Raw genomic sequence first — 13,125 nt, 5'->3', positions numbered from 1 at the left:
TAGTCTAGTCTCAGCTAGAATGAACAGGTCAAAGATATTTAGTTTTGATGATGGGGAGGAGTGGATATATGTGAAGGACACTCATCTGTTCCTTTGAGAAAAATGGAAGGAAACAGGTCACTAAGTGAGCACACAAAGCAAAGGGCATGGGCAGTTAATAGACTGACTGGGTTAAGAAGCTGACTGTGCATTGGTTTGATTTGTGAAGTGTCATATTTGCTACATGCTCTGTAAATCTCCATTTCTGGATTATGTTTTTGCAGTGCGGCTCCATGACAGTATTTCAGAAGAAGGTTTCCATTACCTCGTCTTTGATCTGTAAGTATTTTTCTTTGGCTTTGATGCTTCACCAGTGATATAAGCACGTGGATGGTTGACTAGAAGTGGAATAAAAAGCACCTGTGTTAATATAATTCTTCCTTTCTATTTTGAGACCTGTAAATCTCTTTCGCCATCATGCCAAAACCCATTGACTGTGTGATAGGGGATGGACTAGGAAGACTTGTGGCAGCAGGTGTAACCATGGGATGGCAAAGTTTGGCTGTCCTGTGTCAGGATACTGTTTGACTTTTGTCTCTGAGGCAGCCTGGAAAGGATCAGAGGAGGAGTGTTCTGCCAAAGCTTAATATATACTACGGTCTGTAGAGGTGCACAGGCCACACTGTGCCCAGTGTGTCAACAGTGTTTTATACACTGCTCGTGAAGTGGCAGTTCAGGGGGTCAGTCAAGATATACCAGTACTGGTGTCATGGTGATGGAACTCTGCTTTGCCTCCCCTTATGCCACAAGTCCACACACAGACTGTGGGAAAGGCTCCAGATGAGTGGCCATATACATTCCACCAAACCTTAAGATAGGCTTGCATGGACTCTGTAACCCTCCTTGTTCTTTTGTACTCCAGAGTTACTGGTGGGGAGCTCTTTGAGGATATTGTTGCCAGAGAATACTACAGTGAAGCAGATGCCAGGTAAGACTGTTTCTGTCTGTGTGCCATGTGTGTTGGCAAGTGGGATGAGTTTCCTGACCGCTGTTCTGTGCATGGCTTTGTTCTGACAGTCTTGCTCTCCTTCTGGAAAAAAACAATTCCTCTTTCTGCTATTAGCATAAACTATTGTCACCAGTCAGGCTGACTCACCACAGCTGTAGCCATTGCCACTTACAGGGCTGCAGCTGCTGTCTTTGCCACTTGCAGACACTGTGCTCTTTGGTGGCAGACCCATTGCTAGCAGCTTTGTGTGATCTTTCTGGTGAGTGGTAACAACCTGACCTTAGTGAGTAAATATGAAGGAGAGCTGTCCTACAGCTGTGAGAGTGCTACCTGCTTGGCCTCTGCTGTCCCCTAGTAGGAATTCCAGTGATGTGCAATTGCTGTCAGACAGACCCATTACATTTCTCTGTGTTTACAGGACACAGGGAGAGAGGGCTTTGAAGGCTATATTTCTGTGGAAGCTTTCTCTGACCATGTGCTGGTTGACAGTGAGAAAAGGTGCAATAGGTTAGAGTAACATTTATATTTTAATATTAAAAACATTTAGTTGTTTGGGAGTTTTGTAGGGGTTTTGGTGGGGTTTTTTTGTTTTGTTTTGTTTTTGTCTGAGTGTATCCTCTTTCCTGTGCATGAGCTTACTGAAGTGGCCTTTGCTTGTCCCTTTCCTGTTTATGCAGGGTGGGTGTTTTGTGCAGCAGTAGTATTCTCTGAACCCTCCATCTGCTGCACACGTAGCATTTGGAATCAGAGATGGGATTAGGTAACTCCTGTTCTGTTTTAGCAGGGCCTGAGAGCAGTCTGATGGTGGCATTTCCACCTTGCTTATTCTGCACTTGTGTTCTTATTCCATCCCAACCCTTTCTCTTGCAAGAATTAGGGGAACATTGAGAGGAGAGGGATAAGAGGTGTTAGTGGGTGCTGCTGCGGGGTGAGCCTTGTAGGTGCAATACTGTGAGTAGAAGGAAGAGAACATGAACTGGTGTTTAGTGTAGGTTGTGGGTCCTCTGGGCTCTTATTTGCTTGCCCTTTTGGTGTGCTTGCAGCCTCTGTCTGCTGGCCAGTGCATGATGCTTTCAAATGAGGCATTGCACTGTGTGCTGTGCTGTGAGCTGTCTGCTGAGGGGAAAGGCCAGTGGGCTCATCATCTCTGATGAAGCTCCTGACAGAGAGGTTTGAGAGCCCTGTAAATCTTTTCAGTGGAATGTACAGATGCTGTAGGCACAGCATCTCACGCAGATCCACAGCCACTCAAGCTGTTCTGCCTTGAAGCTGGGAAGTTTTGAGATTATCAGTCATCATCACCCCTGTTCCTCTTGCCGGTGCCTGTTTCCAGAAACGGTCAAGAGCTGGCAGTGACCAACGCTGCTCAGGAAACTTACAGCAAGGTTAGGGGCAAAGAAGAACTGTCTGTTGCTCTGTAAGCCTTCCTCAGGGTGCTCAGCCCTCTGTCAGACAGCTGGTCTCGCAGTACCCACAGCATGACAGAGTGAAACTCCTCCCTTTCTCTCCCCTTGCAGAACTGAATTCCAGAGCAGGCTGGGAGAGCAAGGGAGTGAGGTCTGTGCCAACCCACTGCACTTGGCTCGCCTGGGACACCTCACACTTTTGCCATTTTTGGCCAGAAAATCTCTCTTGCTCAGACTCAGCTCTGTTCTAATTATACATTTTTGTTTTGGGAGCGGGGAGATATTCATGGACTCTGACTCTGAGGATTGTACTGCCAGCTCTGAAGGGGTGGGAGTAGCAAATACGCAGTGCTGCACCTCCTCTCCTCTTCCTTCCCTCACCCTTTTCCCATCTTTTCCAGTAGCCAGTTTCCCTTACCTCAAATTTTTCACTAATTTCAAATTTGCTCCCCTGAGATTTGTAGAATTTGGTCAGTGGCCTGACTGACTAAATGCAGTGAGGATACAGACCTCTCAGAGTTGCTCACATCTGGGTACTCACTGCCCAGCCATAGCTGTCAAAATCCCTACTCTATTCCACATACACCCTTGGGAGCTGTTTAAATATTTAGCAGAAGATATGTTTTCAACCAGAAATCCCACCCATGTGTGTTTTGCACTGTCCTTACGTAACAGGTGTAAATAACATCTTGCTTTTGCCCCTGTGGTTACGGCAGTGAGAGTGGCAGAGACACCGGTTTCTATGAGCTAGGGGAGTGCAGCACACTGCAGGGAATGAGTCTGCTTTTCACATCACTATACCTTTAAGTGGGATCTGTACGTAAAAGGCACCCAGCAAACGGGTGTGTGTGCACATTGTGTATGTGAACTGCTTGAGATGCTGCTGTGAAAGTCTTGCAAGCTGGCAGGTGCCCAGGAATCGTCATCCTGAGTTTGCTGGAGGAGGCTGCTCCTCTCTAAAAGTTTATTCTGGACTAGCCCAGCTGAATGTTTCCTGCAGTAACTGGGTTTTGCTTACCCAGTTGCAGCTGGTGTTTGCAGATACTCAAGTGCCTTGATTCTGCTGTGTGGAGTAGGCACTGTTGGCTGAAACAAGTGAACTTATTGTGATGGGGAGAAAGGAAGGAGATGGTGGTGGGCAGGAGAAAGGCTTTGTGTTTCTGCTGTAGGTGAGGATGTTTAGCTCTCTGTTGCTGAGGGTGTCCAGTTGTGACAGTAGTGAGCTGTGGCATCCTATGGGCATGATGAAGGGATTCAGCCTGGGGTCTTGAACTCTTCCTGGTACAAATATAAAAGTTAGGGAAATAGCTCTGGAATGAGATGAGATGCCAAGTGTGTGCATAACTGTGTGTCTCTCCCTTTATCTTGCAGCCACTGTATTCATCAGATACTGGAGAGTGTGAATCACATTCACCAGCATGATATCGTTCACAGGGACTTAAAGGTAATATTTCCTCTGTGACACAGAGGCTGAGGAGAGCAGCCAGGGAATCATTGGAAGAGGCAAGACAGGAATACTGTATTGTCAGCTGGCAGAGTTTTGTTGTTTTGGGTTTTTTTTTGAGGGGGGGGAGAGGGGTGTGGGGTTTTTTGTTTGGTGGTTGTTGTTTTTGTTTTTAACTGGAACCGGGGTCAGGGGTTCCTAAAGCACCAATTCACTCCGTCAGAGTTTTCTAGAGGGTGTAATGAACTCCTGAGGAACTTTTCAGTCTTCATGAAACCTGTCGGCTCTCAACATCTCTGAGGCAGCTCCAGAATGGAGTGGTTGTAACCTTGGAGTGCAGTAGGCTTTCAGAGAAACTTAGGTAGGATTCATTAGAATGAAGGACAATTTTTAGTCTGCCATTGAAGAGATCTCTAGAGGCCTGGGGCAATGTCTGTTCAATCTGCCAGGATGAGTTTGTCTGCATGTATATTTTTATTCTACACTGTTGCCAAACACATGCCAATTGGGCTAAGGCAGAGATACGCAACAAGAATTTTTTTTGTGTTGTTTCTTTCTCCTCTAATCAGCAGAAGTGCTTTTAATCTAAATCCAAAACTGCAGGCCAGTTAAACATGTGGTGAATCAACCACTTGCCTCATTATAACAGGTTTATAGACCGGGAGCCTTCTGCAGCATAGTTAGTTCAACTCCTGTCCCACCCAATGCCATCAGTGCTGGGAGATGGGCAGGCTCCAGAAGGGGAAGGTTTGTGTGGGTAGGTCTGCCTGCCCTGCAGCCCTTTCTGTCTGAAGTGGGAATGGTGATGGCCACCAGTGGTCTAGTTAAATTAATGCAGAATGACACCTGCCACTAGTGTTAGTTTTGGCTTGTTACACAATGCATAAAGGAGAAAGTATGAAAATATTTTGCAGAGAGCAAGTTAGAAGCATGTTACAAGCTTGATGGAAGTGTTTCCCCAGTGTTTTGATCTAGTGGACTGTTGTTAAAACTTAGCATTTCTGGCAAACCCCCATGCAACACTTCTGGCCTTTTGATTCAGAGTGCTGTGAAAAGATGTCAGTGATCTACTACGGAATGGCTGCTCTGGATTAGAGCTGACACCTGCTCTTAAGAAAGGAACTCCAACAGTCACTACTGCCCCAAATTAAGGCCTTTATGAAAATCAGTAGTGTTTTCCAGTACAGGATAGACTGAGTCTTCCTTTGCATCCTGTGTTCAGATAAAATCTGAACTTCCCAAGCTCTGTATGTGTGAAAATGGTGAACTTGTTCCGACTTGTCAGTGGCTAGACACCCCTTACTGTAGTTGATTTTCTTCTCTTGCTGTCTCTGATTCACTGAAACTATGCAGGCCTGTGGACTAGCCATTCCTTTAAGCAATGAAAGATCCCATGCTCTTTATTTCATATTTACGTGCTTGCCAAAAGCTTTGCCTTCAGGATCAGTGTGTAATAGTTGCAGAGCTTGCTTCAAGTGAAGTTTTCTTGTTTGTATCTCCCTCTCATAAGCCTGGCTTTTGGCTGACATGGTTTTAAAGAGCTTCCCATAGAGACCATAAGAAATTAGGGAATGTATACACATCCTTGCCAAAAAGTATGTGAAACCTGAGACAAGCCATATGATGGCAAACATGCACGTGCATAGGCACCAAGTGTTTTTACCTGTATTTTAGTTTTTTTTTTTAACCTGTATTTTAGAAACAAATACTGCTTAGCTATCACAAGCTTGGCTTAAATGTCACTGTTTCTTACTCAAGACAAACCTAGATATGATATGAAGTAGAGAGGGATTTTCAAAAGACCTCATTGGTCTTTTGTTTTAGGGACTTGCTTAAAAAGATGAATTTTCATCACTGTAGCTAAAATAACACAATCTTTTCTACTTCCCATAAGTGAAAAGGAAGTGTCATCCAAATGTATTGAGACACCATTCCTCTTCCTTCCATGCTGCTTATGGCAAGGAATGTGATGGGCAAGGCTTTTCTTTCATGTAAAGCATAAGCAAGGCACATGCCCAGCACTTCGATGCAGGAGCGAAGCATCTTGTTCACATCAGGCAGAACAGGGATAGAGGGTTGTCATGTAATGAATCTGGTGAGCAGGCTGCAAAAAAGACCCATCAAGTTTGTGAAACTGAGGCAAGATCCTGTTCTGGATTTCCAGGCTTCCATCTTGCTGGTTAAAAAAAAATCAACTTGGTATGAATTGCAAAAATGATCAGAAGTGGGTAGAACAAGAAATCGCATTTGTCTTGCCTGTCTTCACGTTGGGTTTCCTGCAGATCTGAAATAGCCACCACATTCAAACCTTCAGAAGGGTCCCATGCAACTAGCTGCTCTGTTAGTTCAGAGGAAGTGCTGACTATCAGTCCAATTTTTGGAGTTGTGTTAAATGTTCTGCTGAAGTTCTCTGCTGGAATGCAACAAATATGATTCAAATGAGATTCATTTGAGGGACAAAAGTCTGTCTTCCTGGTGTGTGGCTGTTGGTCTTTTAGGTGATGCAGCAGTATTAAGACAGCTTATTTTACCTTGCTGTGAATATGTAGCATGAAAAAACAGCTTACACAAATGCTCAGTGCTATGTTGCTCATGTCAATAGGAAGCTGAGTTTTTTTCTGTAAGGGATGAAAGCTATGGCCTATCCAGGTGGTGCCTTCCCACATTACAGTGCAGTATTTGGCAGCCCTTATTAGCGTTATATTTACTTTTCTAGTGCCTTGGGGACTGCATAATGTTCATGGGGAGAATCATCACTGCAGATTTTATCTACTGCATCTTCCCCCCTCCTTCCCTTCCCCATCAATTACTCTCTGCAGGCATGACAGAAACAAATTTTGGGTTCTGTGCTGCAGGAACTGTATTGCCAGTGCCCTCTGGTGTCAGCATATAATGTGTGGACTGGGTTGGGAGAGGCTGTAGCATATTTGTTTTAGACTTGAGGATTTTCTGCTATTTTAGATCAAAACCATTTGTTGCTGTTGCTCTGTCTTCACCTGAACACCCTTAGTACACACCTGCTAAATTCAGTCAGCAGACTGAATTGATTTAATGATGTGGATATGGAGATTGGAGGCTTTAATGAGGATGTCAGTCTTTCATTCTTACTCTCTTTTTTTCTTTCTTCTCCCCAGCCTGAGAATTTACTACTGGCAAGTAAATGTAAGGGTGCTGCTGTCAAACTGGCTGACTTTGGACTGGCTATAGAAGTCCAGGGAGAGCAGCAGGCCTGGTTTGGTAAGAGTGTTTTAGCTTTCCCACTTTTGCTTCCCCGTTTTTTGGTGGTTGGTTGAGTTGCACCCCTCCGCCCCCAGAGTACTTTCTCTCAGCTCTTACAGCACAATTGGATGTATTTGGCATTGCTACTTCCTTTCCAAACATCTCAGCCTGTGGGTACTTGGGCATGATTCTCTGTGCAATAGAGGAAACATGTAAGTAAAGACAGAAAAAAATTACTCTGTATTTCTCTGTTTTTTTTTTTCTGAATTTACAGAAGATGCTAGTGCCAGATAAATGCAGCTGCTAAGTTTAGACCCTGATCTGAATTTTCCTACTGCACAAGTGTAGACATCTGGAATTTTGTTTGGTCTTTTTACAGAAATGGATTTGACATGGCCTTTCTCAGGCACGTTTGGATCTGGCCTTATCTCTGTTTAGCTAAAACATAATTAGAAATGAGACCTTCTCAGGGTAAACATCAGCTCTGAGACTCGACACTGTGGAGTACTGTGGAGATTCTGGAGAGATGGCTACTTTTTCTGCTCTGCCCACATCATTGACAATCAGCTATGTCGCATCTGTGTCTTGTGTTTTCAAACTCCAAGCCATTATATGTAACGGTGGCAGAAGGCCTGGCATATGAGTTTGTGTCCACCCACTTGACACAGTCCCTCTTTCTTTTCTGTTTTTCCTGCAATACATAGACACTTGATCCCATCTGACTTTCTTTATTTTTATTTTTCTCTTTCTCTTTCTCTTGGTTCACCAAGAGGTAGCTCTAGCAAATACAAGATGAAAGGTGGGAAATAGGTTTTGGAACTTGGTTACTACTAGTAGATTTTGTGATGTGGCAAGATATCTTCTGCTTGGGTACTGTAAGTACTTCATGTCATCCGTTTCCTGGCAGGGTTTGCTGGCACTCCAGGTTACCTCTCCCCTGAAGTCTTAAGAAAAGATCCTTATGGAAAACCAGTGGATATATGGGCATGTGGTAAGATTCTGTCAAAATGTTTTACACTTAAAGAACAGTGTTTCATGGAGAAGGGCAATTCCTTATAACCTGTTGCTGGGAGCGCGGTGCTCCTTCTTATTAGGCGGAGAGATGAAGGCACGCTTGAGGATAAGCACCTTGTGTAGATGGAGTGAATATTGGAGCCTGAATTCATTTGATTCTGGTTCCCAATCACTTTCTCAGGCCATCTATCAAATGTTTGAGACTCAAGAGATAGGACCTGTCTATGCTTTAGAGAGTCAGTTGTTTAGGTAACTGTAGCAATTTCCTATTATACCTACTGTGTAGAATATGAAATACTCAAGAGAGCCGGTTTTTTTTACAAAAGGGAAAAATTAAGTGTAAGTGTGTCTGGGACTGATAGGTTTAAGGATATGTGATTATCAGTGTTGCCTGACATGGACTAAATGGTTCTCTACAGGCCAGGAGTGTTAGCTTTATCAGTGTCATTTTTGTTCCAGGAACATGTACTGTAAGCATCTAAAAATGTAGTCCTTCCGAAAAAGTCCCTTATTGCCCAGCAGCCCCAAGGGGATGTAGCTTCATTTTATCCTGAGAGCAACTGGGAGCTGTGGCTCACCAGCCATGATAGCCAGAAGAGGGTTGAAGGACATCATGCATCTTGTTTCAGTTCCTGGCAACTGGTGTAGAGAACTGAATGTAAAGTGCCAGGTTGAGGTTCAGCAGAGGGTGAGGTTTGTAGTAATTTTCTGGGCCTTGGAAGGCTAAATATGATGTCAAATGAAGATCTAAAGCAATCACTGTCTTGGGGACTGTCAGGAGGGAAGGAAAAGGGGCTGAAGGAATAATTGGCATATTAGCCTAACCATAGTGTATCTGTGTCTCTCCCTCCCAGGAGTGATTCTGTACATATTACTAGTGGGGTACCCTCCCTTTTGGGATGAAGATCAGCACAAACTCTATCAGCAGATCAAAGCCGGAGCCTATGACGTAAGGGCACTTTCTTGCTGAGTACCTGCATGGGTGTAGAAGCCATCCAAAACATGACACTATCCTACTTGGTGTCCAGCAGCAGGCCCCAAGCTACTGTGCTGTTTGGCATATTCACACACCTCATTGTCTTCACTGCCTGGGATATAGTCCTGCTTGGGGTGACTGAAAGGGTATATGGAAAGCATCACAGTGGACACCGTGATGTTACTTGTCGTTAGGGAAATGCAGAGTTGCAAATGCAGATGGTGGAAATGGTGTCTTCTAGTGCATTACCACGAAGTGCTGCAGGTGTAGCCAATGCTCACCCTTTCAGGGGAGTAAAGGAAAGAATGAATGAAGGAGCCTGTTTTTATCAAGGCCTAATTAAAAATGCATGGAAGGATTCTGTATAATAACAACTTAAATGATGGTATCTGGTCTCCTCAGTGCCATAGTAGAATTTCTTCAAACCATGAAAAATGTGGAGCCCAGTGAGAAGACTGAATGGAAGGAGCATATGGAGGGGTGGCTTTGTGGTGTGGATCAGTGTGGTGGGTTGGAGGCTCTGGTAAAGAGCCAAGCAGTTTGTGAAACAGTTCTCAGAGCCTGACAAAACTCAGGTATAAAAAGCAGTGCCTGAAGGAGAGAATTAGCAAGGAGGTTAGTACTGAGGAGTTAAGGTGGTGTAAAATGTGGTTCAGGAACTGCATTGAATGTTTGACATAAATCCTTCCGTTTAAGGAGAGGCTTGGGAGGAAAGGAGGAACTCCTGGAAATCACAGCTCAAAGCCTGTGGGCATGAATATCAAGAGGAAGTTGGGGAGCTCATTTTGTAGGCTTTATGGTTTGCATTAAAAACAAACAAACAAAACCCCAAACCAAACAAACAGGGTGAGGGTTCTGCTGGACCTCACCTCTGTTATCTCCCAGCTTCTGTGCCTGAAATCATGACAGTGACTGCTACTGGTGAGAACAAAGGTCTGCCTAAGCCTGTGTCCTGCCTCAATGGCTTCCTGAATGAAAGTGATGTCTTTGTACTTGATAGCCTTAAATGGACTTGTGTTCTCTTGCCTTCCTGCCCCTGATGTTTCTGTGTTGCTTGTTCTTCTTTGAACTAGTATTGTGCTAATTGTATCAAAAGGGATTTTCAAAGCACTTCAGGGGTTAAGTGTCTAACTCTATATGTCTTGAAGAGTAAAGTGGCTGATATTTCCTATCGACCTGGTTTTCAGCACGTTCCAGTAGATTCCTCTCCTGGTTTGCCTGGTAGAAAGCAGCTCAAGTTTTACTGGCATACCTGCCTCTGGGCATGCCCCATCTCTGAGGGGCCTGTATGCACGGGACTGGTCTGTTGTCCTCTCTTGACCACAGAGGAAGTGGCAACTGTGAAGTGGACTTTGTGCTAATGGGTGGGGTTTTGCAAGGCATTATAGATTTCAGATGGAAGGAAGGTGTCCTGGCTTAAATGCTCAGTATCATGTTTTTTGAGTAGTCTCTTGCAGTGTTTGCAGAACAAATTGTATAATGCCTTGCTGATGCCTGAGAATGTAGAAATAAGATTATATGCAAATGAAATATGCTGGGTGCATTTTTATGGCCCAGCTGAGTGAAGCACAAAATGCAGGAGAAAACAAATGGGATTGTCTTTTTGTAAATAATGTAGTACTCTAAAGAAATGTTCTCAAGATAGATCAATCTTTCCCCCTCTTTGAAGACAGCAAACACATTTATCTTTGTGTTCTCAAGTTCACCTGTATTTGTGTAATAGATTCATAGGAGTGAGGCGTACTGCATTTAATCTCAGCATGCTGTTTTCTATACACATGCAAACATCTGGAGGATGTTGTAAATATTTCATCTTTATCATTACTGGAATTACAGGAGAGAACAGGTACCCCTTATGGATGATCAGCTGTAATACTTGAGATTCTTTTCTTTTATTTCCGTGCTTCTGTATTCCTATCCTCTGTAACATCTCTCTTGCTCCCCAGGTAATGACTTCTGGTATGGTACATGCTTGCTAACAACTTGCTGGTGGGTTGTTACTCCTAAGTGACTGGTGTTGTTCCAGGACTTTGTGCTTTATTGTGGGGAAAGTAGTCCTGATGAGGTGTTCTCTGTGAGCGATTTTCACTTTCATGAGATTTTGCTGTAGCTAAGTGTGATTTTTGCATATGCTGTTGCATTGTTACAGCTTTTTAGCATGCTGGAGAAAGAGCAAGGTGGGGTAAAAGGGTGGGGTTATTTTTTTATTCTCAGAACTCAGTTAAAAACATCTGTGACTTTTTTGAGTATAAAAGAAATTCAAAGGTCTAAGTGATTCCTAAAAGACTTTTGTCTGGTGAGTTGTACAGGTGTGTCCTGTTATCTGGTACCATTCATATTCTGGATTCTGTATTTGTCCGTTGTGGGTCTTCCCAAAAATTGATAGTTTGTGCAAATACATTAGCCCTGCTATCAAAAGGGCAAAAGCGTGAATTCAGCTGTGTAGGAGGGAGTATCTCTTCTAGTAGATGATATTTTCAATTCATCATCTCTTCCTTCTTCCTCTTTCAGTTCCCATCACCGGAGTGGGACACTGTGACTCCCGAAGCAAAGAATTTGATCAACCAGATGCTGACAATAAACCCAGCCAAGCGCATCACAGCTGACCAGGCTCTCAAACATCCATGGGTCTGCGTAAGTGTTTTCCTCTATTACAGATTGATTTGTGGTTTACTCTGAACTGACATGTCAAGAAGACTTAGCTGCGGAGGAAAAATAATTTAAATATTTCAAGTTGTGGGAGTTTTTGGAGGCTGACCTTCAACAAGCTACCTTTCTTATGCTGGGGTGCTTTCATTGCTACTGTAGGAAAAAAATTTCCTTATTTCTTCTAAAAGTTCTGTCAAGTTTCTGGTTTTCATGACATCTACTCTTCCAATCCATATCATCCAAAAATGCCAGGTAGAGTTTGTCATCAGACAGTTTATTGCATTGCATCTTTGTGATCTTGGAACGTTTGTCCTTTGCTGCAGTTTAAATGACTGTAAACCTGGAATCAGCAAAAAAATTTTTGATCTTCTTTATATTTAGTTTGTGCCTTGCCAGATCCCACACAGAAGTATTTTTCATCTTTGGCCAAGTTGGCAAGGAAATCCCAGAATGCAGAATGTCGTACGGAAGAGCAGTAGTGGTGCGTTTGTCTCTGCAGGATGAAATAGTTCCACCTAAATCTAACCAGATGCTCTTGTAACACCGTAGTATACTTGTGCTTTCTAGAATGTGTCTAGTGTGTTTCCTTGCTCATTTGTTCTTGAGAAATTATGCAGTTATTTCCCATCACAAAGCAAATAATTAGTAATTTAAACTTGTGTGAACATCTATATAACGGGAATGTTGTCTGCTGCAAAGTGATGCAGGCTTCTTGGAAGTCAAAAATTCACGCTAGCTGAGACTTCACGTCTCTGTTGGTTATTTTTTCTCCTTGCACATCTACAGTCAATAGCAGTGGCTGTGTATCTGACTTTTGTTCCAATGACTGTAACCAAAACTGTATGTATTGCGATAGCTCACTCTCTGTGGCAACATAATATAGAAGAGAAGCTTTCCTGAGTTCTGAGGAGTTTGATTTCACTTCACAGCCATTTCAGCCTCTCACCCAAACTGCCTTCAGTTGACTTGGTTGTTTCTACTTAGTCTGCAGTTTCTGTGTGCAATGTACGTTTTCTTCTTCTTCTGGAGATGTATTGCTGCTCTCAAGTAAATGTGGTAGGAAATCTTAAAAGAGTATCTGAGACACTGAGTTTCTTAGCATCACTGAATTTCTGAAGTACATGTTCTAAAGTACTCTTGTAGGTCCATACTGAACAACTGGACATTGCTGTCACTCCTAATAAGGCTGCACGAGCAGTGGCCACCAAAGTTATTAGAGGACAGTTAGTGATTCACCCACTGTCCTTGTAAAGGGATTTTAGGTTTGTAGCTCTATGCAAGAGCAGACGCTCTTTTGGCATTAGTCTTTGATTTCCTCATGTCCTCTAAATGCCTGGCAGCATCAGTCTCTGTTTTTTCTCATGTGCTCCCAATGACTACCAACACTTCTGGGGTGTTCTCTTTTTGCAGCTGATGGGATCCCAGTCTA

At 43.5% G+C, this 13,125-nt stretch overlaps 1 protein-coding gene across 11 annotated transcripts in view; it reads left to right on the top strand.

The window, feature by feature from the left end:
• CAMK2G (calcium/calmodulin dependent protein kinase II gamma) overlaps positions 1 to 13,125 on the top strand; it is a 114,244-nt gene that overhangs the window by 65,917 nt on the left and 35,202 nt on the right. For all 11 annotated transcript variants that reach the window (XM_054382687.1, XM_054382681.1, XM_054382682.1 and 8 more), the window contains exons 4-10: positions 264 to 318; positions 902 to 967; positions 3,766 to 3,838; positions 6,973 to 7,075; positions 7,965 to 8,048; positions 8,926 to 9,020; positions 11,559 to 11,681. In XM_054382687.1, coding sequence (XP_054238662.1) covers positions 264 to 318; positions 902 to 967; positions 3,766 to 3,838; positions 6,973 to 7,075; positions 7,965 to 8,048; positions 8,926 to 9,020; positions 11,559 to 11,681 — 599 coding nt within the window. The remainder of the gene's footprint in view (positions 1 to 263; positions 319 to 901; positions 968 to 3,765; positions 3,839 to 6,972; positions 7,076 to 7,964; positions 8,049 to 8,925; positions 9,021 to 11,558; positions 11,682 to 13,125) is intronic.

Source organism: Indicator indicator, chromosome 7 (assembly GCF_027791375.1).
Source record: "Indicator indicator isolate 239-I01 chromosome 7, UM_Iind_1.1, whole genome shotgun sequence".
NCBI lineage: Eukaryota > Metazoa > Chordata > Aves > Piciformes > Indicatoridae > Indicator > Indicator indicator.
Note: the sequence above shows the minus strand (reverse complement) of the source record. Positions and strands in the feature narration are given on the sequence as shown.